Source organism: Enhydra lutris, unplaced genomic scaffold, assembly GCF_002288905.1.
Source record: "Enhydra lutris kenyoni isolate GAN:26980312 unplaced genomic scaffold, ASM228890v2 scaffoldscaffold1, whole genome shotgun sequence".
In the NCBI taxonomy this organism is placed as follows: domain Eukaryota; kingdom Metazoa; phylum Chordata; class Mammalia; order Carnivora; family Mustelidae; genus Enhydra; species Enhydra lutris.
In genome coordinates this window covers 8,088,593-8,114,659 of record NW_019154085.1, presented here as the reverse complement: position 1 = coordinate 8,114,659, position 26,067 = coordinate 8,088,593, and the positions used below count along the sequence as shown (strand labels likewise).

The window sequence follows — 26,067 nt, the reverse complement described above, 5'->3', positions numbered from 1 at the left end:
AATCTATTCATCTTTTGATAAATCAGTATCCTTTCCTTTCTGCTGACAAAGGTTATCATTAGCACAATGAATGAGGTGTACCTGTCAAAGCCGTTAATGTGATCCAGTGCTATAATTACATCTGCTAACATCAACTATTAAGATTTTTAAAAACAAGTATGTATTTTAAAATTCTTTATTTTTGCCTTAAATAATGCAAGTATACACATGTATAACTCTACATAGTGAATGTTCAGTTTTCCCTGGACAATTTAGCACATTATGAAAATCTTATTTTGAAATTCTATTTACCCCTTAAATATACAAGAGGAAAGGAAAAAAAATGGATAGCACCACAGCCTTTCTGAGCTGAGTCTGAATAATATGGATAAATTCATTTATCAAAGTGTTACTTCCTTTAAATTAGAACACATTACTTAATGTCAAGAAGAGAGTTCTGGATTATCCCCAATCTCATTTCCCCTTTATATGTTTTTATACAAGTTTTCCTATAAATTATTCACATGGTGATACAGTTCTTTACTGAGAGAGTGGGGAGAAAGCAGAGAAAATATAACAGAGTAATACTGTAACTTACTTAAATTTAGCTACACAAGTTTAGCAAAAACGGAAGAAAGAATAGTAATAATTTGGACAATTTCATCCATTACCACAGTCCAGGAACAAACATGCAATGAGAGACCAAGGTTTTCTATTTTCTCAGATGGTTTCAATTTCTACACCCCTCTTAGAGTGAATTCCCCTGAACTGTATATCATTCTAAGGCTTAAAACTACAAATTTTCCTATCGCATTCCTAAACAAAAGCAAACCCTCACCTGGTACACCATTAGAGAAACAGCGATCTGTCCAGAAAAGGAACAATAAAACTTGGAATTACTAACGGTCAGTTTTTAATGCATTAAAATGTAATTTAAACACATTTTACCCCTTAGGGTATGATGACTTCAGTATAAAAATCTCAGAATGGTTTGAAGAATTCATAATTAAAAAATTTAACTAGGGCCAAAGAGGTTTTAGATCAAATCAATTATTCTGGAATGTGACGTATTATACTGCTTTGCCAATACCTTAACCACCAGGGAGAAGACAACTCCTCTATCCACCTGCCATGCTTCTATCTCATCTTCAAGGGGAATCACCTTTCCCTTGCTTGGAAGTTTGAGGAAGATGTTTCTGTACTTCTCTCTCCAGATTCCCTTCCTCTCCAAGTAAGAGTGGATAATTAGGGTAGGACATTCATCCAGGCCTATTTTACCAAAGTGCCTATTACTGTGCCTTAAAGGCAAAAAAAAAAAAAAAAAAAAAGGCTGTATAATCTCTTTCTTCAAACACTTCCTCTGGTTATGGTCAGTAGACTACTTCCTACCTTGATGGATACAAAGTCCAAAGCATCTTCTGTCACCTCCAGAGCTGTGCTCTTTCTTCCCTACAAGCTTCGGCAGCTGGAATATGGAGTTGATGTGGATCTAGCACTAAGTATTGGGGGGAAATGCACATTTTCTTAGGGTCTCACGTCTTTCCTGCTGGCAAAGTTCAATATACTTTAAAAAGTTTTATTTGGGGCGCCTGGGTGGCTCAGTGGATTAAGCCGCTGCCCTCGGCTCGGGTAATGGTCTCAGGGTCCTGGGATCGAGCCCCGCATCTGCCTCAGCATCCCTGCTGAGCGGAGAGCCTGCTTCCCCCTCTCTCTCTACCTGACTCTCTGCCTACTTGTGATCTCTCTGTCAAATAAATAAATAAAATCTTTAAAAAAAAAGTTTTATTTTTATTTATTTACTTATTTAGAGAGAGCACAAGCATGGACACAAGCTGGAGAAGAAAGCGAGGGAGAGGGAGAGATCGCATCCCAAGCAGGTGCTGTGAGCAACGCAGAGCTCAGTCTCAGGACCCTGTGATGGTGACCTGAGCTGGCATCTAGAGTTGGATACTTAACTGACTGAGCTACCCAGGTGCTCCTCAATATATTTTAAATTGTTGTTTCCTCTCACAGCAATAGTACCATCTCAACTTCTGGTCTGTGGGGTAAAACAGGTAGAGATCTGTGGTCGAAGGTCTCACTGAGGAGTCCTGGCCCATGCAGAGTTCTATAACCCAGCTTTTACAAGAACTCGGCTCTGGGGATCCAGGGCTTACCTAGCCATTAAGATCTGTCCTGCACGTGTTTTACGTGGGGCTATCATTCCTTGTGTGTCACTTTTTCAACAAGAAACTACAGAGAGAAAAAGGAGTAAGTAGTAGAAAGGCAACCACCTTAATCTCCAGACTCTCTGCTGTCAGTAACCATGAAGCGGCATGATGTACTCCACCAAGGGAGCAGGAAGAAGGGAAGTTGAAGGTTTTCCCATATGCTGCGGATGTGTGTCTAGGACTACCCAAGTCTAGTTCTAAGAGAGTTCAAAATGAAAATGGAAGGCTAAAATTCTTAGCAGTATGTTACTCACATATAGAAACTGACAGCTCTGATTTCCATTGCTACGGAGTCACAACCGGCAGCTCACGCTCTCACTAACATAGGAAAGCAGTTAAGAAAAGGGGATAAGATACAGTATCTGTACCCAAAGAACCTACATTTTAAGAAACAGGACATCTAAAATGGATATATACTAAGTACCCAAAGAAAGACCTACTTAAAGTAAGTGACAAAGTTTAGAAGAAAAAGTAATCCAATCATGGGACCAGAGGGCAGTCCTGCAGTGAGAGGGGGAAAAAGACTTATTAACATGATTAACTAGGGACACAAGCAGCAGGACGAGCCAAAGTAGGAGAATGGTATAAGCAAAGAAACAGGCTGAGGCACCTACAGTGTATTTGCTGAATCATGTTTGGTGAAGTAGAAAACATGCAACAGCGAGTACAGTGAGTAAGGCTAACACGGTAGGCAGAAGGGACGGTCACCTAAAGTAGGATGAAGGAATCTCAGCTTCTAACTCCATACGTAAGGGAAGCAACTGGAAGATTCTGATTACGTGAGCAAGTTACATCTGAGAAGCTCTATCTAGGATAAGGTATATGAGATGGACTGGAATAGAATGAAACCAGATACAAACACTATGGAAATTGTCCAAGCAAAAGACAATGAAGGCAATGATGGCTTAGTCAGGGTAAGGATGATGGGGCATGAACCAAGAGAAAGACCACATGCCCAAGGCTGTTAAGTATGGAATCAGGCTTAAAGAATCAGCACCACGTAAGCACTAACAGATTTTTCTGCTTTTTGTGAGCAGTTAATAATTTTCTAAGCAAACTACATATATAAACTCTATTCAAAGTAAGCAAATAAGGCTACTGCTACCACCAAAAACAGTTAAACACAGTCAAATGACAGATGTTTCATACATGAAAAATTCCTTGCATACTCAAAAGATGGGGTTTTTTTTTTCTCTCAAGGTCATCTCTACATCCCTTGCCCATTTTCTATGTGATGAATGCATGTTCACATCTAATGTTTTTCAATTTACAGGAAAAAAATACACATGAAGAGAAACTAAAAAAATTTAAAAATCATTGGTAGGTGAATAAGTGCCAACCAGAACAACAAAAAACTATCATTTTACACCTGTCGAACTGACAAAACTTAATGAACTTAACATCAAATCCTGGCAGGGATATGGAAACACAAGAACTCTCAGGTACTGCTGGTTAGAAACTGTACTGGTACGGCCATTGTGGACAGTAATGTGGCACTTCTTGGCATGTATATCCTGAGATCCATCAATTCTGTTCCTGGGTAGAAGCCCAAAAGATGTTCTCAGAAGAGCCTATAAGCACTCAAGTGTACAGATGTTAAATGCATCATTATCTGTGATGACAGGAAATTAAAGGCATGGTGTATCCGGTACTAAGTGATAAATATGTAAAATGTAGTAAACGCACAAGTCTGAGTACTGGGTAAAAGCAACATAGTAAATTAACTCATGAGAACCTGGAGTTTTTAAGCGTAATGATCAGAAACAGAAGGCAAGGAACAGAATGGGATATAATGTAATACTGTTGATATAAGTTAAAAATACATACATATAAAACAATGTACATCTTTAGGCACATATAACACATATTATATAATAAGAGAATGATCACATGTATGCCTGCAATCAGCCACTTTTATGTTTAAACTCTCCCAAATTTAGACACATTTATCACTGAAGAAGTCTCAGATTCGACAAGATCCGGTGACACTCTAAAGGTTACACATTACCTAACTCGTGTGGCAGCTCATGACAGAAGACCGCTATAGAAGTGCTGATTCCTCCGGTCAGTCCGGCACTGAAAGCTGCTCCTGAGGCGGGGGTAGAAACAAAGTCAAGTGATGTTTACTTCTGCTTTTCCATTTTCATTAACGATGAAATTAACTTTACGGTGTGCGCGTGACTCACATCTACCTTACTCCGTATGTTGTGCATACGTAAGTCAAGTGCAACAGGTGTATGACAACCAGAGAGAGCGACTCCATGAAGGAAATACTCTCCGAGAAATTTAATCCTCCGTGAGGGTTTCCTTCTCACTCACTAAAAGCTCGGGAGTATAACGGCTTTCAGCATTTCCGTCTCTGAGTGGAAACCTGATGCTAAATTTTAAGTCCTGTAAGTCTATGATTTCATTTGCTCTCCCATATAAATATTTAAAGATACCTAAATGGCTACTATCCCCTTATCTGAACTCTCCTGGGTTTAGAGTATAAATGCCACGAAGTATTATTTGTCTGATGGTCTTGAGGACTGAATATCAGAGGTACAAACTACATTTGATTCTCCTGCTAAAATTCTTTATTCTTTAACATTGATGGCTACTGTTGATTCAAAAATATGGCCTCTCCTTTCTGGAAGAAACCACAGCCTACTTCTGAGTCAAGTCTGGAAAAGAAAATCATGAATGAATCATGTTTAATATTCTCCTAGACTAAGTAATATCAGTTTACATTATTAGCAAGGCTCTAACGTAATATCTGAATTTGGTACAATGGACTTTTAACATGTAAATTTTTCTTCACCTTCTCAAAAGCAAAAACGAATTATTAAACCTAGGATTGAAATTATACATTCAGGGTCCTGTAAATGTGTTTGAAAATAAAATGTTAAATCACTATTCATATGGTGATTATGCCTTGGAAATCACCATTAAATGAATAATTTAATAATTTAATGAATTTGAAAATAAAATGTTAAATCACCATTCATATGGTGATTATGCCTTGGAATGTTATTAAAGTAGTATATTATAGACATTCGTTTCTATGTTCAAAGGAAAATCCAGTAAAATTAATCTCTATGCCCCAAATAAACTTATACTGAAAACCTTAACAAAATCACATGACCAGAGTAATATATGACAGTGTATTTGTTAACCTCCAAAAGTTAATCTTATGTATTGTAATTCACAATATTAATACTGAAACTGTGGACAAAGGAAAATGGTCTTATAGAACAACAAACTATAACCCAAGATTCAGCCCACTCACCGATTGCTAAGCCGTCACTGAAGTTGTGGATGCCGTCCCCCATGATCACCATCCACGCTATATTAGCTATCCCTGTTTCTTTCAGGTCAGATCCAGAGTGACAGGGCCCATGAGAATGATGAGAATGTTTGTGGTGCCACTGATGGTTGTGTTTCCTCAGCACAGTTTTACTCTCGTCGTGGTGGTTGTGGGCAGCGGCGTTGAGATCATGCTCGTGAATGGTATGTAAGCCATCACTGTGAGAATGGTCCATGATTTTCTCCTCGTCCACACAAAGATAATTTTTAGGAGGAGATTCCTGTTGACCTTCTAAATCTGTCAGTTCAGTTTCATTAAGTCGATCTTCAGAAACAACCGAGTCATCAGTTCCTGTATTTGCAACAGCAGAGGACACACCTTATCAACACCTAAATGAACGCTTCTTTGCTAATTTAAACTCAAGCAGAATAGCAGTGCGATATACATTTCTTAAGTGAATGTCTTTTACAAGTCCCAAGTAAACGTGTAAGAGCAAAGAGAACAAAGACACATGTGCACACACAGCAAACTGGTTCTGAGTGTCCAAAAGATGAAGCAGATGAAGTAAGTGAGAGCCCCGAGATCCGAAGCAGCAGAGTGGGAAGAACCGGCAAGCATGAAGACGCTGAAACTTAAGGAGCGCATCATGAACATCAAAGGGGAGAAAGTTACTGCAGAATTTACAGGACAATACAATGGACCCACCATTTTTCAGGGAAAGAAGGAACCTTAAAGTTTACCCACTCTAACATTCCCTTATCACTCAAGAAAACAAAAACAGAACTTAAGTACTGGCACCGCACCCCCCAAAGCTCCACCCACCGGAAAATGCTGCTCAGATCAGTACTAGAAGGGAGTTCAGAAATCCATGTAAGTCAAGACAACATCTGATGAAATTTTTTTTTTTTTACTGAGGTTGGCCTCTCCCCTAGTTTTCAAAAGCTATTTATTATGTGACAAAGAGCCTACTACTTCTCAAATTGTATTTTGGAGCGGAATACAGTTAGAGTCTTGTCTGCCCCTTTTCTGCAGAAAATCATTCGTATACTCAAGGGAAACACAGGTTAAAAAAAAGGTAACATTAGATTAAAAAAAATTTTTACGTTTCCTTGAAAATTGTAAGCTACCTCATCACATCTATCAGGCAACAAGAAAGACGAATGGATGAGCAGAGATTTTTTTATATGGAGACCACTCGCCCTCTTCCATATGAAAGCAATCACATGCGGTGGGCACGGAGATTTTGCATTGCCAAGATCTAAAAATAACACGAGCATACTGCTTACAAAACCTTTTTGTTTCATTCTTTTTTTTCCCTGTAAAAGTGCAATACATTCCTTGCCCTGTGATGCAGTTAGTCCCACATTTAAGTAAGGCCAAAATAAAACACTAACAAAATCACAAGATACACTCACATTTAAGAAAATACAAGTTAGAAACTAATATTATGAAAGCCACAAAAACAAGATATTTCAAACAGTGGCACAGTTTAGAAGCAATATTTCAATTTTTATATTTTAAAAGTTTCTCTTTAGTCAGAACTGTTGCCTACCGGCAAGAGGCTTGAGCTGAAGCCAATCAGCATCTGGTGTGTTATTTAACTTGTGATCTGAAAGCTTCCTTCCAATAGTTGATTCTTCTGTGTTCTGCTTCATAAACCACTTCTGTTTTCCCTGAAAAGAATCTGGTATTAGCATCAAATCTGCAGCCACAATGAACAACAATATTTACTTACTAACATCTACGGGGATAACTGGCACTAACATTTTATTCATAAATTATTTAGGAAAAAAGTGAGGAAAAAGTTTTTAGAAATTAATCAAGGGGTCTAACTAGATAAAATAGCCAACTAAATTTATATGTCATTTTTTCTTTTTCCCAATGACTCAAGTAAAAGATAATTCATCTACTCAGAAGCACAGAATGGGATACACAGACTGTATTACATGCACCTGAGTGAAATGTGAAATACATTTAATATCTGCCTTATTTATAGTGTGTGGGAAAAGGAAGTTCTGAAAAAACTAAAGTTTATTCTTTTGAATTTCATCGTCCTGAATGCAATCTTACATCTCCCTACATGGGACATAATGGCCAGAGTCACCCTTGCATTAAAGTCCCCAAATTTGCAGTTTACTTCTGTGAGACTTGGGCATAAGAATGCTCATCTGTAAAATAAAAATGACAGATTCTTAGGATTAAATGCGGCGATGTATGAAAACGACCTATCAGTAACTGACTCTTCACAGTTTTGCAACAAAGTTTTCTTTCTCATCTAATTTATCCTCAATTATTAATGAATCCTAATTATTGTATTTCATTGTTTAGGTTTGAATTCTCCTATCTTCCAAAAGTCTGCTTTCTTCTTTTATCAGTGTAACTACGGAACTACCACTGACAACTCTTCCCACTTACATTTCTATTTCCAATCTCTGTAGATTTAAGGGAGCAAATAAGCTGTGGCCTTCTGATCAACAGAATGCAAGAAAGTGACGAAGGGCTACTTGTGGGACCGATCTGCGAGAAGCCTGGCACCTTCTGCTTTTGCTCAGGAAGCTAGAAGCTAGCTACTTCTGAGGACAGGCCATGTGGCAGAGACAAAGACCACCTGGGGACCTTCTACCCCCAACCCCACTCTGTCCAGGTCAAACCAGGCCAGGTGAGTCTGAAGGGAGTAAAGTGAGTGACTCTAGCTGATACCAAGTGCAGCAAAAGAACTTCCTGGTGAATCTCGCCTCATTTTCTCACAGAATTAAGAGAAATAATAAACTACTATTTATGATTGTTATAAGCCAGTAAGCTGTGGGTTTTTCTGCTTCACAGCAGTAAGTAACAAGAACTGGGGAAACACAAAATTGTCAGAAGAAAGTAATATGGAGACAACCTAGAGAGAAGAAAAGAAACAGAAGTCATGAGTTAAAGAAGAAGGGGAAGAAAAGGGAGGCGGGGAGAAAAAGCCAACACTAGTACAAAAGTGTTAAGAGGAAAATGCAAATACTAGCTGGGATTCTGTCTAACTGCTTTGGTTCCGATTGTCTGTTGTCCTAAAAACTTGCCAAATCGTTACCCTCAAAGCCTCAACTTGCTGAAACCAGTCAACATCTGATGTATTACTTAATTTATGCTCTGGAAGCTTTCTTTCAATAACTGATTCTGCCACACAGATGGTCAAATGTCTGTTCTGTTCAATTATCACTAATTCCCTTTCCTCAAAAAATGCCATACACTTTTTCTTCTCTGGTTACTCACTGTCCTATTTATCATAAAAGAGACGCACTGATTCACCTGCCCAGGTCCCTTTCTTCGACACACTTGAAGGACTCCTTACTACTAGACTTAGGTGCTCCCTTCAGTTACTGACTTCCCACAATTTCAAATTTACGCAAGAACTACCAAGCTCTGGGGACTCTATTCTCCTATACTGGTTTACAAAACAAACCTATTTAATTTTGCCAGCAAATTTAAATTCAAAAGGAGACCAAGCTTAAATGATAAAGAAAACCAGGAAACTTTTGATCTCTTGAAAGACTACATTTTATACTTATAAGTTATGCAGACTCTAATAATTTGTACATATTATATATTAATGCTTGCTGCCTCAGTGTTAGCAGGTATACACAACTGAAGAAAATTAGGGCTTCACAGTAATTCCAAAACTTCTCCGTATCCTTTGCAATGGACCCTAAAATTCTTACATTTCTTAGGTCATCAGTGATCAACTCTTATTCTCTCATTGAAAGAAATCCTCTTAATCTGCTTCTCTTTCCCCTTTCCTTAGGACGTGGCTCGAAATTCAAGCTCCCATCGCCCCCCTTCTGACTCATTTCCTGCTGCCGCTCTCACCCTGGCATCCCTCCCCCATTATTCTCTTCTTCACCCAACCTTTCCACACGACCTTCAAAAACCCAGATACTAGATTTCTTTCACTTTTGATCCTTCCCAGGTCCTCTTACCATTCCTTAGATAATAATTTATTGGCACATCATGCTGATCACCCTTTCTTTGGACGTAATTAAATATGATGATGTCCAGACTAAAATGTGCCAATTAAAATTAAATATATTATTTAGAATATGATACAAAAATCTATCTAAGAAGTAGGATTTATTTCCTGTAGATTTAGCTAGCAACTGGAAATCATGATAAATGAGTCAGAGTTTCCCAGCTGCGGTTTGTGCCTGGGCAAGAATTAGAATCACTCCCCCAAATCCCGGTTTAGAGCTCGGTTCTAAACCGTATTTTATCTCAAAGAAAAAAACACGTACATATACAAACAAAATACATCCATAAAAATAACATAAAGGGTGTATTTTAAGAGTGGTCTGTACACATATTATGATCATGACTATCCTTTGTTCTTGAGGAAAAAGTTTTTTGTTTTTTTTTTTTTTTTTTTTTTAGTATTTGCAGTAAACCAGCAAAATGTAAGAATTTTCTCTTTTTTGTCTAAGCTTTTTTAAAACATCCTCTAGACAGAACACACTGTTCCTCTTCAGCAGAGTACACTGAAGAGAATCAGCACTAGTACCACAAACATGTTATTGAGAAGCACTCGAGACAGAGCTTCAGAAACAGACGTGAACTGCTGTGAAAAGGGAAGGTCAGTGGTAGTAGCCCTGAAATTACTTAGGGGGAAAGTTATTTTAGGTATTTATCTGATACTCACAAATGTGCCATGAAACACGGCTCATGACAAGCAGGGTATTTAATCAATAGTCTAACATCTCCTGGGAGGTTCCCCGCCACTCCCTTCACTTCATTCTACTTCCTTCCTACAAAGCCCCTGGATCTAAAGCCTCCTCACCTCTACTGCTTCTACCACTAGCATTTCTGATGAGGAAATGTGCTGTGTGAAAACATTTTCGTTGAAAGACAGGACAATGAAAGCCACTTATACTTGAAAACATGACCTAAGTGGACCCATGAAACTTGATTCTATTTATACATTTTTGGTTTTTTTTGAAATAAGCAGAAATCGGCCAACAGCTTCTTCTATCCTATTTAAGTCAGCTAGAAAAAAATCCAACAAAGGAACTGAAACAAAGACTGCTATATCTGGATTACGAATGACAGACATAATGACCAAAACAGCGAAGATCAATGTCCATGTTTCCTTTAATACATACCAACATCACAATTAAGCATGTGGCCAGAAAATGGTATTTTTTGTTACGTTTTATATCTCAGAAAATGGAAGAAGCCATTAAAAAAATACTTACTCTTTGCTGTTTGTAGTGCTTAAACATTCTAATGCAGTGTTCAATGATAAATAACAAGTAGACGCCTCCTAGAGCAACCAGTCCTTTCAATACAGCATCGTACTCCTCCAAAAACTTCTTAGATTCATGTCCGTGAGAATGCCCGTGCCCGTGCGCATGTTGATGACTGTGATCATGTCCACCCTGAGACTATTAATAAGAATAACGAAAACTTCTGAGCATGTAATTAAAAATGCCTTTTAAAACTTTGAGATTATAATCTCCTAGAGGACACAGGAAAAAATATCTTTAAATTTTTGAAGTGGTTCTGTAAATATTATCTCACTGAACTCTAAGTCGCCCTCTATTTAATTCTGACGTTCTAAGTGGCCTGGAAAGTATTGCCTATTTCATGGTCACTCTGAAACAAAGACCACAAAGTCAAATGCCTATAGGGGTTAAGATACATCCTATAGCGAGACAATCACGCAGGAGGGTCCTTTGCAAACTGAAGTAAACAAGAACCAGATGCCTAACATTTAGTAAAAACAAACTACTTCACCAGCAGGTCATACACAACCCGTGAATCCCTGTAATCTAACTTTTTCTTAAATTGATTGTATTTTTATGTTTTTCTCTTACAAATTATTTTTAAAAAGTGAGGAGATGTTACCTATGCTTACACAGTAGAGCAACAGCAAAAGCATATACTTAAACGTGTTTGATTTTCCACATTTTAAAGCTTTAGCAAAAATAAATGCATAGAAACAAAGTTTTTTTAATTGTGAAAGGAGTTAAGTTTCACAATAGTGACCTTCAAAGTTAGAAAATTAGTCTAAAGTCTTTTCCTTCCTTTGAGCACCTGTACGCCTTCTCAGTCGCTAGCGGCCAACTGAAGAAGGCTCTAAACCGCTCAAAGAAAGCAAGACCATTCAGCTTTAAGTAATTAATACTTCTTATGAAAAAAATAAGTTAAAGAGCAGTAAAAGACTATTCTTACTTCAACTGTTCTTGTTAGGCCCAGTTTTGAAAATGTCACTATTCTTGATGACTGGTGAAAGGGTAAGCAAGTGGGGGGGGGGGGACAAAGGGGGAAATAAGTAACTAATCAACTTACCAAAAAAACCTCATATTCACAATTTTAAGATTCACTAATCAATTTCTTAAGGCAGTGCCATATATTATTCCAGATATCAATCTCTAATCTTAACCAAAAGTGAAGATGGGGAGAAGGATTACACAAAACGCACAAACAATTCTTGGGGGCACCCGGCTGGTCAGCTGGGAGAGCAGCCAACTCCTGCTTGATCTCCGGGCTGTAAGCTCCAGACCTACGTTGAGTGCAGAGATTACTTAAAAAGAAAATATAATTCTGTCTCCCAAATATTCCAAAAGGAGGTGGTAAGAATATAAAACAAAAACAAAAACAAAAACAAAACAACAAACCCCTCAAACCTGTAATTTTGCATTTGGAAAAGGAAAAGCCCCAGTATTTTCATAATTTGAAGTAAAAGCAGTAATGTTGGATAAAATACTCCTACCTGGGAAGAGGATAAGCAAGGTAACTAGGCGTGTGGGCATAAGATCATAACATTAGAAGTGTCTCCTGGGATACAGGGCACTGGGGCAGTTGGTTGAGTTTCCTACGCTTGGTTTCAGCTCAGGTCACCATCTCCTGCTCGCTGGGATGGAGGTGGGTGGGGCTCCGCCTTCCACGGGGAGTCTGCCTGATGACTCTCTCTCTGCTCATGACTCTCTCTCTGCTCATGACTCTCTCTCTGCTCATGACTCTCTCTCTGCCCCCACCACTCGCTCACCCATGCCCGCACTCTCTGTCTGGCTCTCTCAAAGAAGTATATCTTAAAATAAATAAATAAATAAAAGAAGTGTCCTGAAATAGGAGCAAATAAGTGGTCTGCCAGGTGAAAGGATAAACAGCCCCAAGTGCAAAGAGCTCAACGCCTGAAGCTGTCAGCTGAGCGCGTCAGCCTCTTCCCGAGCAAATGCGATGCCTGGGCACAGTGGCCATGTGGCACAATCACTGCGAGACCCTAATGTATTTCTTCTCAAGGCTTTCCTGATACAGCATACGGATAAAGATCAGTGAGTGGGGTACCATTTTACGTATTCATTTTCAGAACTGCTAACAGAGCAATTTTTTTTAACATTTCAGCTCTACGGATGTTAAACTCTAAGACACTTAAAAGTGTACGACATAGTGATTTCGTATGTATACACTGTGACGGGAAAGAGTAAAACTGATGTTACCAATTTTTGTTGCTATTTGAAAACCTAACAATTCAATTTATTTCAAAAGTGTTGCTATTAAAACTATGCAAATGGGAAAAATACTTCATCCTACAAGCAAATAAAACAAATACTAGTTTAGTGTGCTACATAGCTTGGTAATGAAGGACACTTTTAGCTTAAATATTTTTATTTTTTTTAAAGATTAAAAAGTTTTCTTACATGGGGCAGTAGATGAAGAAGGGCATCTCCACTCATTGTTCCTACAGCTAGTGCAACAAGGAATGTGAGAAGAAATTTGAAGCATCCTTGGTTAATGATGGGAACCAAGATCACGCCTAGCAAGGAAAGCAGGCTAATAACAGTGATAGAAATGATACCACAAATCCATGCTGTAGGAAAGAAATCAATAGTCAACATTAATATGGCATATAAACCAAACAGCTCTAAAGAACAATCAACATGAGATAAATGAGTCATGGGACATAGACTATCTTGCCCTGACTATGCTTTTCAAGAAGTTTTACATTCTGGCACTGCTGTGTGTAAAAACACGACAAGTATCTGCACAGCCAAACTGAATACTTACAAGAATTAAGAAATTCAGACCTTCGTTGTATAGTTACAAACAGTACTTTCAGTAGCCCACCTTACCAGAAACAGGGACTTCAAATGACTTCTGGCTGTGATTCACTCCTAATATCTAGACTATAAATAAAATTCTACCAAGGTATAAAGGTAAAGCCATAGCAATAAAACTGTTTATTTAGAGAATTATAAAACTCTCCTGTAGTCATCAGAGGAGGCCAAGTATCTAGTGTTAACTTTGTAAATCTTTCTAATACAAAGTTTAAGAAGCTTAACATATCAGTCCAAAATGGAAACATATTCAAAAGATAATTCAGCACCATCCCCCGTGATACCATCTTTACTCCACAACCAGCTCCAAATTCCCTTTCTTCCAATTTGGCTTTCTGTATCATTTTCTCCTTTTTAAAAATTTCACTATATAATTTTACTACTTATATAGCAACTATTATATTCTATATTACATTATTAATATATATTATTATATATTAATACATGACATGATATATAGTTATTGTGTTCTACATTATTTTATATAGTAATAATTATATTCTATAACCAGAATACAAGAGAAATGTCTCCACAATATGATTTGTGAAAATACACGAGTGTGACAGAAAAGGGGGCATTTTCTGCACATTTCTTTTAGCTCTTTATAAGCAGATTAGATACCAGAAATAATGCCCGTGGTTCAGGGGGTGGGGCATTTTCACTTAAAGTGACATTACTTTAGGGGTACCTGGGTGGCTCAGTAGGTTAAGTTCAGACTCTTAATTTAGGTCATGATCTCAGGATGGTGAGATCAACGCCATCACATGTCCCTATGCTGGGTGTGGAACCTGCTTAAGATTCTCTCTCCCCTCTGCCTTGCCCCCCTCCTCCCCCACCTCTGCTCACATGCACAGGCACATGCTCTCTCTAAAAAAATAAATACTATATTAATGGCTTAAGTGAAACAGAAATATTTTTAAAATTCTGCTTAATTTTTATCTATAGAAAATTTCACTAAGGAATGATAATTTTGTAAAGTTTTTAATCTAAAATGCTGTTTTTCTCATCAAACCCCAAAGGACTATAAATCTGCTGAGAGATTTTATGCTCACGGTTATGGTAAGAGAACAAAGGAAAATACATTTCTTCCAACAAGGTAAAAAATTGTCAAAGACAAAGAGAAGGATAGGTAAAGAAATGAAACTTTAATCAACCCACTAGATGCTGAGCTTTATCAATACAATTGGATTGTTTCACTTGACATTTTAGTAACAGTTTCCGATAACATTAACATTATAAACTAAATCTAAGCTAAATTAGCTCGCAGGACTAAACCAATAGGTCATCTACTGCTAATGGAAGCTCTATGGTTTACTCTATATCTAACATATAATTTCTAATACAAACATGGGTAATCGAAAAGGCCAAAAGAAGATGGAAACACACAACCAGACTTTGGATTCAGTGGCTTTAATACCTACAAAGATTTGGGAGGAAGGAAGGAAGAGGGAAAGGAAAAAGATTCATTATGAAGTCAACATCCTTGTTAGTGAAACCAATGGGTAAGCTAAGGATTCCCCCAACTATGGTTGGGACTGTAAGGCAAAAAGGGAACGGAGGTCAAAAACCCTATTTTAAAAAGAAAAACAGAAGGTCAAATAAGGTTTAAAAGTTGACTTAATAATGATGACCAAGTTAGTTTATCTCCTTGTCCCCCAAGCATAGGCAGGAACAATAAAATCAGTGGGAGAGCCTGAGTAAACAGGCCAGAGTAAAGGGGCCATTAGTATACATAAACTCAGGAAGACAACAAAGTTAAGGGCCAACTAAACCAATAAAGGTTTGTCAAAACTACCACAGCTCTGCAGCTCCAATCATACTATCTGGGAAAAAAGTGGACAAAAGATACTTGTAAGAACTAAATGCGACAAATTGAGGCTGGGAATAAATACATTAACCTAAAGGTAAAATGTCTCATATATTAATATACAACTCTCCCTTCCCAAACGTATTTTTCCTTACTTTGGCAATAATTCAATTTAGAAACACTTCTTCTCAAAACAATCTATCTAAAAGCAACTTCAGGGGCGCCTGGGTGGCTCAGTGGGTTAAGCCACTGCCTTCGGCTCAGGTCATGATCTCAGGGTCCTGGGATCGAGTCCCGCATTGGGCTCTCTGCTTAGCAGGGAGCCTGCTTCCCTCTCTCTCTCTCTGCCTGCCTCTGTCTACTGTGATCTCTCTCTGTCAAATAAATAAATAAAATCTTTAAAAATAAATAAAAAATAAATAAATAAAAGCAACTTCAGTTAAGAACTTAAAAATAGCACTAGAAACTACTGAGAGGAGGGTGGGAGGGATGGGGTGGCTGGGTGATGGACATTGGGGAGGATATGCTATGGTGAACACTGTGAATTATGTAAGACTGATGAACCACAGATCTGCACCCTGAAACAAATAATACATTATATGTTAATTTAAAAAAATACTTAGAAAAGCCAGTAATTCATATTCTAAAATATTCTGTACATACTCACTAATATATATGGATGGGGACTGCCAAAACTACAGATGAAACCCAAAATATACCACATAAACAAATTTTATGACTTTTCATAATTACTAGAAATTTGTATTAATCAGAATTATTTTGTTCAAAAATGTACTGGAATTAGTCACCAGAATTATTCAGCAAAAGTATTTATTTTATCCCTATGTCCCTAAGTCCAAGACAATTCATATAACCAGATTAAGATACTAAATTAGAATCTACATTTACCAAAATCTACTTGAGTAAATCTTATTTAATCTGATCTTTTCTTTTTTCTAGGGTTATATTACATTCTACACTAGGAAATATATATTTCTGGATTTGCTTTTCTGAATTTGCTTTTCAAGATATCTGCAATAGAAATTAAATTCCTGTATCTTAATATAAAGAAAATACCATTAATTTGATATAGTAGACATTTAAGATGATTAACTTACACAAAATAATTTAGTAAATTAGCATTAGGAGCATATTTTAAAATTTGACATTACAGAGTAAGGCCCTATTAAACTGACATATATTCTTATATAAGCATATTTCTTATTTTTATAAGCATTTATAAGCATTAAACCGACATATATTCTTATATAAGCATATTTCTTATTCTTATAAGCATATTTCTAAAAAGCTAATCATTAAAGAGTTGAGAGAAAATGTGATTCTATTCCCTACTCATAAAAATTTTATCTGAAAATGAACATTATTCTAAGCAAATATTTCCATTCTAAAATTCTCATCTTAATTTCTGGCTAAGGATGTTCTGAATATGAAGAAGTCTAAGAAAGAGTCTATGAAACCATAAACATTCTGCACTATTCTGAGATGACTTAGAGTCTCAAATGGGTTTTGGTTAAGTAGCTAAAAACCAAGTTACCAAATGACGGAATCAACCAAAACTGAATTTGTGAAACATCAATTTGCCAATATGACACGTGAGCTCAAAATATTGTAACTTAGGACCAATCACTGACAGACTGACACATTAAATTACCCAAGTGCTTACATAATTGGTTGAGGGAGGGTGTGAGTACGAAAGGGTGTATGAGTTCATCTGTGCGCAAATGAGTACATGTCACACATTACACACTCCCAGGTATAATTTTTTATGAATCAGCTAAGAAATTCTCTCTTTCTCATCCACTTGTGAAAGTAAATTCATGAACTAAGATAAGAAATGCTTTAAAGAGAGAAGCCCACTTTATGATTAGAAAATCTTCAGCATTTGTGATATTAGATATCTGAAACTCAGGAAATATAAGAAAACATAACCCCACCAAGAAGAAAGCCTTACATAAATCTATCCAGCATCAGAGCACTGCCCACCAGGGTGCCATCCTCAATGTATCTTTGTGGGAATGCTATTTACTTAGAATAAAATGCGAATGATGCCACTTGGGAGTCCTTCAGTAAAATGGTATTACACTGAGCTTGGACAGTGGCCCTCCAGAAGGAGTTGGTACATATATATACATACACAAACATGCACGCATATAAACACACACTTCAAAAAAATAATTAATACAAATGCTTTTGGTTTTCTGGTCACATAGTCAAGTGATTATCAAGAAATTGGTTATTGACCAACATAAAAACCAAGAATGAGAAAAAGACTATGCTCTTAGATTAAAATTAAATAATTTGTATAACTTTGAACACCTTTATATATATAGAACACCTGTTTTTAGAATCAAATTGTCTCATTTTTCAAACTAGAGGAGATACATTTAGTATGCTTGCTACCTTCAAAAGATATTTTTAACTGATCGAAAAAAAATAAATTCTAGGACTAAAAATGATCCTGTAACTTCCAGTAACATATTTTATAGGTAAAATAGAGGGCACAACTGGGACAATTATAATATAGTTTAATTATTCTTCCTTATATACCTTGACTTGATTGACAGAGTTGGAAATTATAAAAAAAAAAAAACAACAAAACTTTTAAAAGATGTCAATTATTCTGCCCCTTTAAAAAGGTAATTTTTTCAGTTCCTTGCTTACCAGGAGCTCCTTAAACTGGCAGTGTCATACTGTATACGTTGAAAGGAATTTAATAATCTACACTGGTGTTGCACAAACCGTGCTCATCTAATTCTCAGGTGGCATTCCAAGGGGAGTGAGAGGAGAATTTAACGAGCAGAAAGATTTGGTCATTCTTGGCCACACAAGTTCCCTCAGAGCCTCTAACAGCTTAACAAACCCCGTGAATCGACGAACAGAGCATGTGGCATTTTTCTAACTCACTTGATCATGGAACCTATTAGTGTATGTCAATGAACCAGGGTCCTACAAAACATGATTTGGAAAATTCTAATGTAGATCAATGTCCTTCTACTTTACAGATTTGCATACGGAGGCAGAGAAATGTTAAATGTTAAAATAATACAATTTCACACCTACTAGAATGGCTAGTAAACACACACACACACACACACACACACACACACACACACACACATACTGGTAAAGATGCAGAGAATCTAGAACCCTGGTACATTGCTGAGGGAAATGTAAAATGGCACAGCCACTCTAGAAATGGTTTGGTAATTCCTCAAAAAGCTAAAAGGAATCACTTTATGACACAGGAATTCCACTCCTAAGTATATACCCTAAAAGAATTGAAAGCAGACAGATACTTGCATGCCTGTGTTCATTACAGCATTATTCAAAATAGCCAAAAGGTAGAAACAACCAAGTGTCCATCAATGGATGAATGGATTACAAAATGCAGTATATACATTTAATGGAATATTATTCAGCCATAAAAAAGAATGGCGTTCTAACAGATGCTAAAATATGGATGAAATTTCAGAACAATGAGTTATAAACCAGAACAAAGACACAAAGACAAATACTGAGTGATTCCATTTACAAGAACTATCTAGAACAGAACAGTCAAATTCAGAAACAAAAAAGATGAGATGTTACCAAGGGCAAGGAAGAAATGGAAATGTAGATGCGTTGCTTATCGTTTATAGTTTCTATCTGGGGTGATAAAAAAATTTTTGTAGCCGATAGCTTGGGGTGCTTGGGGGGCTCAGTCAGTGGAGCATGAAAGTCTTGTTTGATCTTAGAGATGTTCTAGGCCCATGCTGGGTACAGAGATTACCTAAAAACAAAATCTTTAAAAAAAAAAAGTTTGATGGTTGCACAACATTGTAATGTAGTAAGTGCCACTGATTTGTACATTTCAGGGTCCACAATAGCAAATCTTAGGTTATTTATATTTTCCCATAATAAAAAATAATTCAATAGCTAGCTAAAATAAAATGGCAAAGTAAAAACTAAACCCAAAGTCCTCTCTTAATCTACTATATTCTCCATTAAATCACACTATTTTCAGGGAATTCTCACCAAGTGATTTATCACTTACGTATTTAACTCTTAGAGATGGGTTCACCAAAGGAGGATCCAAAGAAAAGTAATTACATAAAATCATCAGAATATACTTATATTTATTTCAATGTCACCTGAAAATATATGTGAGAGCAAGGTTAAAGTATTTATGTCCCATCTAACATAAATGATCACTTATTTTTGCCAGTGATAAGAAATAAGGGATAAAGAGCTATATTTCCCATTTCAGGTAAGCTGGAAAATTTCCAGATATTGTCTGTATTTCCAGGTATTTCTATAGGTTTTCCATCACAACTATGTCATTAGCAAAACAGCCTACTATCTCTCACAAGTGTTTTTATACACACGTTTTCTTATACTGATCCGTTAAAATTTTTAAAGTAATTTAAGCTTTCTAGCACTAAAATTTTAATAGTCATTCTCCTCACAACTTGTAAATCTTCAGGGACAATTACAATCCTTTTGACCTATGAGAAGAAACACTGTTTTGATTTTATTGTACTTGAAATATTATCCTGTGTTATTTAAAGACTTTATTTTTAGGGGCCTCTGGGTGGCTCAGTCGGTTAAGTGTCTACCTTCGGCTCAGGTCATGATCCTGGGATCCAGCCCTGAGTCTGGCTTCCTGCTCAGTGGGGAGCCTGCTTCTCCCACTCCCTTCCCCTGGCTCCCTCTATTCAAATAAATAAACAAAATCTTAAGAAAAAAAAAAAACACTTATTTTTAGAATTAACTTTTATATTTACACTTACATAAGCTCTACTATAATTTCCTAGGTGTAGAAAAAAAGCAATTCAGGTAATAAAATTTTTCTAATTCCTAACCAAATTATTGTGCTTTTAAAATCACTTGTTTAGTATAAAACAAACCAAAAAAAGATCCCAAAACAACAATAAACAATTAAAGGCATCTTTTCTAAAACTTATGCAAAACAACAATATGCAAACTATTAAATACAACTAACAAATGTTTCCTTTATTTGCACCCAAGATACCATATACAATAAAAAAACGTTAAATGTCTGAAACAGCTTCACTTATTCTGCAAATTAGGTCGCTTAAAACATTAAAGGTCTTCAAGCTTAGTTATTCACCAACTCCCTTTCTCATTATCTAGAGAGAAAATGCATTCTTTTAAAAAGAAGCGCTCATCTGTGGAAACTTTCTAATTAACTCAGTTCAAAGCATGTGCAAGATGGCAGTTTTCTACACTGTTTCAGCACTTTAATTGGCAGAAAATGCTTAGCGGCCTATTCACAACTGTATCCCCCCCTTGGTAATTAAGCTAGGGTCAACTCTATGACTAAATGAGCCAATCTTGTGAAACAAACGATTTCTAACATACACAGTATATGGCGTACTTGGTTTACAGCAGACTTTGAACAGTAATGAGATAGTAGCTGTGTCACTATGGGAGATTTATATGGAACAAGTTAACCTTTCTTAATGGTGCAGCAGTCATTAAAAATAATTACTAGCAGGACAATCTCTCCAACAATTATTAACATCTATCAAGACATACTTAATTCAAACTTCATTTCTGACAGTGCTAATAACCACCTGCAAACAACTAATCAATATTCACTATTATATTTTTGTTTTCAAAGCAAGCATAATTTCCTCTAAGGCTTTTCGGATTGAATAAACTCCAATTTTCAATGTTATGACTGTCAAGCATCTGCCAACAGCTCTGTTAAAATATACAGATTATGCAATATTAAAACATTGAAAACTTTAAGTTATAATCCAAAGTGGATGTAAAAATGACTGAAATTTCTTAGAAGCCTTGCCAAAAAAAAAAAGGCCACTAGTTTTAACTCTAGAGGCAACAATCCTGTCAGTTTGTTTTTCCATGTAGAACAAATGTGTTTTATTTTTAATTTAAGTCAAATAATCTCAGACCTAACTTCCCCTTTTCTCCTGCCTCAGTGAGCACTTATAAGCACCTTAGAGACTGTGGTTCTCAAGGTCTTTACTCATCTACAAAGATCAATGAACACGAAGCCAGCAAAGGGAACATATTTTATCTGTTCAAAAACCAGAATTCAAAGCTACTATCAGGACTTAAATTCTCTGTTTTTACTGATCTTACCTGACTGAACAGGTACCACCTAACAAGACTACTCTTGGGTGTTCTGTTTTAGCTCATCTACACTTCCAGCATACTTAAACCAACACTTACCGATACCACTTTGTTGCCCATGTCTCCATTACCTGTCAAAGCACTACTAATGTAACCATATATAACTCTCTCTATCTCCTGGTCACTTTTTTTTTTTCCTGGTCACTTTTACTAGCAAAGCAGAGTTAAGAACCTTTTTTCAAGATTTTATTTATTTATTTGACAAAGAGAGACAGAGCACAAGTAGGCAGAGCAACAGACAGAAGGAGAGGGAGAAGCAGGCTCTCGGCTGAGCAAGGAGCCCCATGCAGGGCTCGATCCCAGGACCCTGGGATCATGACCTGAGCCAAAGGCAGACGCTTAACCGACTAAGCCACCCAGGCACCCCAAGTTAAGACCCTTTTTAGCAGGAAGCAGTGAAGAGTGGCATACAGGTTACAATTATGGGCTTTAGATGGAGAATACTCACTCTAGTTCGTATCACGGCTCTGCTACCCAGCATCGATGTGACCTTGGACAAGTTACTTAACTTCTCAAAGCCTCCTTTCCTCAGCAAACAGAAGTAAATAAAAGTGCCTATCTCCTGGATTTAACAATTATCCTTGTGAATGTATTTAGAACAGTACACAGTATGGTCCCAATAAATATAGGCCATCATGATTAATTTATCTAAAGTTATTTTCTTATTGCAAAGAAATTAACCAGTAGGTAGGTACCTGTGAGACTGATTGTTATGTATTGAGAGCATTTCCTTTCCCTTGTAGGTTTTCAAGCTTTAATGAATCTCTCGATCCCAAATAAAACTCTTACATATATACTGGACTGTGATATTCTTAAACATGTCTACCTTATTCCTATGCTATGAAAAATTGTTTTAATTCTGCCTTCTCAATCTTTTGTCAGAATCCCATATTTGGTCCATATTCACACATACCAATTTAGCTACTTTCACTACTATGCAACAGTGCCCCTCCAGCTCCAGGCATTTCAACCAGAACTGCCTTGGCTGTGATTTTCCACACGATCAAGTCCATGAGAATTCTACTCATTCTGAGAAGACTGTATTGTCAAAGTATACTAAGCTGCCTAATACACAGCTGACCCTTGAACGAGTGAGGTTAGGGGACAAACCTCTACCCCTCCATATGCAGCCAAAAATCCAAGTAGAGCTTTTAACTTCCCCCAATTTAACTATTAATAGCCTATTGTAGACTAGAAGCCTTACCATTAACATAAACAACACATATTTTGTATGTTATTATGTGTTATATACTGTATTCTTACAACAGTATCTTTTTCTTTCTTTCTTCGGTATTTCTAGGCTACGTGGTTCATCTGTTAGTTTTTTCAAATTGCTGTAAACCTTCAAGAAGCTTTCCAATATATTTCTCGAAAAATATCTGCATACAAGTGTACACATGCAGCTCAAATCTGTGTTGTTCAGAGGTCAACTGAATTCATAAAATGATCTTCAAAGACTCATTTTCAACAAGGGTCTTTCCTGGGTTATAACTGAAAGCTTACAGATTAATATAAAGTAATTTATTCATGCAATCAATATGTGAATGCTTTCTTTTTGTTCAAAAGACCCAGTCACTTCCTTTAAGCAACTGAAGTCCAACAAAAACAGTTAACCAATCCAATTATGAAAATCCCCTAAGCTCTGTACTGAGATGGAGACATACAGAGAGCGCCAAGGAACGGAGCTTAATGAAGCCCAGGATGGTTAGTAAGTTACTCCAGAGAGTCTAACCCTTGAGCTGAATCTCTGAGAAATCATAGTAGTCACTCGAACAGAAAAGTTCAGAATGTGAAAAGGCAGAGATAACTGAGGGAAAAACAGAATGATCTATCAACAGGAGTTTGTTAATGGGTAGGGCTGAGAGGACAGAAATGAATGGTGGGGGATAAGGATAGAGAAGTAGGTAGGCAGGGATCATATCCTGGGAAGCCTGACCCACCAAGTAAAGGACTCTGAAATTCGAACAATACAGCATAATACAGTTTCCTAAAATACAGGAGAAAAAATACAACTAGCACATCACAACAAATCTATGTTCTGGGACATTACTGCTTACAATATAAAAGATATAATGACAAATACTAGAGATCTAATGAAAAATACTGAATAGTATAAAGATACATGGCAAAATTATAAAGGGGATATCCAAATTAACTAAATTTGGAAGGTAACAGCATAGTGATTAACTGCCCAGAGGATTTATGACAAATGTCAGGTGTGGTGGGCTCTACCATTTATTAGGCCCGGGGAAATGTAGGCAAGTTAGGAAACCTTTCTATACTACAGTTTGAATGTCTGTAAGAATCAGAATCATTTAATAGCTCCCCCACATAATAATTCAACAGAGTGGGGTGCCTGGGTAGTTCAATCAGTTAAGCATTCGACTCTTGATTTTGGCTCAGGTCATGACCTCAGGGGACTGAGCCCTGCGTCTAGCTCTGCACTCAGTCGGGAGCCTGCTTGAGGATTCTCTCTCTCTCCCACTCCCTCTGCCCCTTCATTTCTGACAGCGCTAATAACCACCCGCAAACTCGCTTGTGCTCTCTCTCTCTCTCTCTCAAATTAGTAAGTAAATCTTTAAACAAAAATAATTCAATAGAATACTGTTAAAATTTAGTGGGGGGCAGGGGAAGCATGTGAAACACTTAGCACATGGATAGCAAAATGGCTAAATTCCCTCAGCTTGAATCCTAGCACCGTCACTGACCAGCTCTGAGATTTGGGGGAAGTTCATAGAACATTCTACCCCTTCCATACCTGCTGCAAAAAGTAAAAGTCACTGAGTCTAGAAGAATGCCTGCGATACTTGTCTGTTAAAGTACGTTAGCGGTCACTAAAAAGAAAAAACTGTGTGTTGGAAAATCTCATTTGCATTTTTAGAAAGGGAAGGTAATGAAGTTATTTCAACAATTCAATCAAAAACCAAGTTATGATGGAGTGGATAGAGCTAGAAGGAATTTAAGAGGAGATGCAACTGGACTTGACGACTGATTATGCAGGGAAAAAAGGAAAAACAAAACCTTAAGAGAAAAAGGCTAAAGATTTTTCAGATTTCATTAAAAAAAAATGAACTGTTATGGCATTTGAGATTCAGTAAGAAGTACAAACTTTTCGTGGAGTAGAAGTTTTAGAAATATTAAGTGGGAGATCTCTGTGAACATCAAGGTGGGGTTATCTAGCCAACCAGACATGGTTTTAAAAGAGCCTAGACAGAATGCTGAAAAGAGTTTTGGTTTTACTTTCATTGAAGCTCTCTATAAAACTGCCCACAAGGAATTCATGTGCCAGTCGCTGGCATTTCTGACATTCAGAGAGTCTGACCACAGTGGCTTCCCTTTTTACTTCCTTATAAACTTAATCTTAGCTTTTCACAGAGGCCCTCTACTCTAAGATTAACTTAAGTAATTATAATACCAATGACTTTAACTGGCAGCCCCATTATTTCCATTTGCTCCTCAAGAAGAATCCATTTATCACAAATCCTTCTTTTCTTTTTAATCTGGTTCTCTATCCATAGCTAAACCTTCCTTCATAATCCTTGTCTTGAAAAGACAAGTAAACTCTATCATGCCTCTTGTCTTTCCCCAATCTTTTTTAAACATTCATATCTAATCCTGACTAAAACATACTGAAGTCACCAAAAGGAAAACAGTAATTTGGAATTACTTTCTAATTCAATTACATTCTTAAAATAGTACAGAGACTAGTTTGAGGGGAAAAAAAAAATGTAATCTTTCTTACCTGATGCCCCTATATTGGCCTTATCTTCAGGAACCTGATTTTTATCCTTACTTAAATCTTCAACTAAAAGTTTGTCAAAATGTTCGATACAAAGTCTGCTGTCGATTTGATATAATAAAGCAGGGCAAAGATATGTAAATAAATCAGGTGAGATTGGAGAATTGGCACCATGACCGTAGTATTTTAACAACTGAGTGACGTTCAAACACTGCAAAAAATTGATAAAGCAAATTAAGTAAATGAGTATTTTAAGAAGATTAAGCAGAAAAAGAAATTACTGTATAATAAAAAAGTCTAAATATGATTTGAAAATAACCTATAATACAGATAACTATTACAAATAAAGATTTTCATTGAGAATTTACGACTGAAATACATTCAACTTCACTACCTAACTCTACATGGACTTTTAGCCATTTTTCACTCCAACACATGAAAGATTATAATTTTCCTCAATAATTAATAAAAATCACTCACAACTACATTCATAAAGGGTGAAGAGAAAAATAATTTCCCTATTCAAATTACAATCATCAGTTCCAAATTATTAAACATAGAGAATTTTAACAACTTTGTATTAAAATACACAATATAGACATTTTGATTATCTAAGGTACCCCAAAAAATATTATATTGGGGAATTCTAGCCCAATGCTATAAGTGGAAGATAAAAGAAGGCAGCTTCCACTGGTTCTTTTAAGTACAAAACAAAACAAAGCAGAAAACAAATAGCAAACAAGTCTGGACCTGTCATATAGCAAATATCTAAAACAAAGGCA

General features: G+C 36.6%; 1 protein-coding gene across 1 annotated transcript in view; it reads right to left on the bottom strand.

The window, feature by feature from the left end:
* Nucleotides 1–26,067, bottom strand: part of LOC111143095 (solute carrier family 39 member 10) — a 67,450-nt gene that overhangs the window by 11,428 nt on the left and 29,955 nt on the right. Inside the window, exons 3-8 of the mRNA XM_022496569.1 lie at nucleotides 25,289–25,496; nucleotides 13,143–13,312; nucleotides 10,695–10,883; nucleotides 7,028–7,148; nucleotides 5,458–5,826; nucleotides 4,198–4,278 (exon numbers count right to left, since the gene is read on the bottom strand). Coding sequence (XP_022352277.1) covers nucleotides 4,198–4,278; nucleotides 5,458–5,826; nucleotides 7,028–7,148; nucleotides 10,695–10,883; nucleotides 13,143–13,312; nucleotides 25,289–25,496 — 1,138 coding nt within the window. The remainder of the gene's footprint in view (nucleotides 1–4,197; nucleotides 4,279–5,457; nucleotides 5,827–7,027; nucleotides 7,149–10,694; nucleotides 10,884–13,142; nucleotides 13,313–25,288; nucleotides 25,497–26,067) is intronic.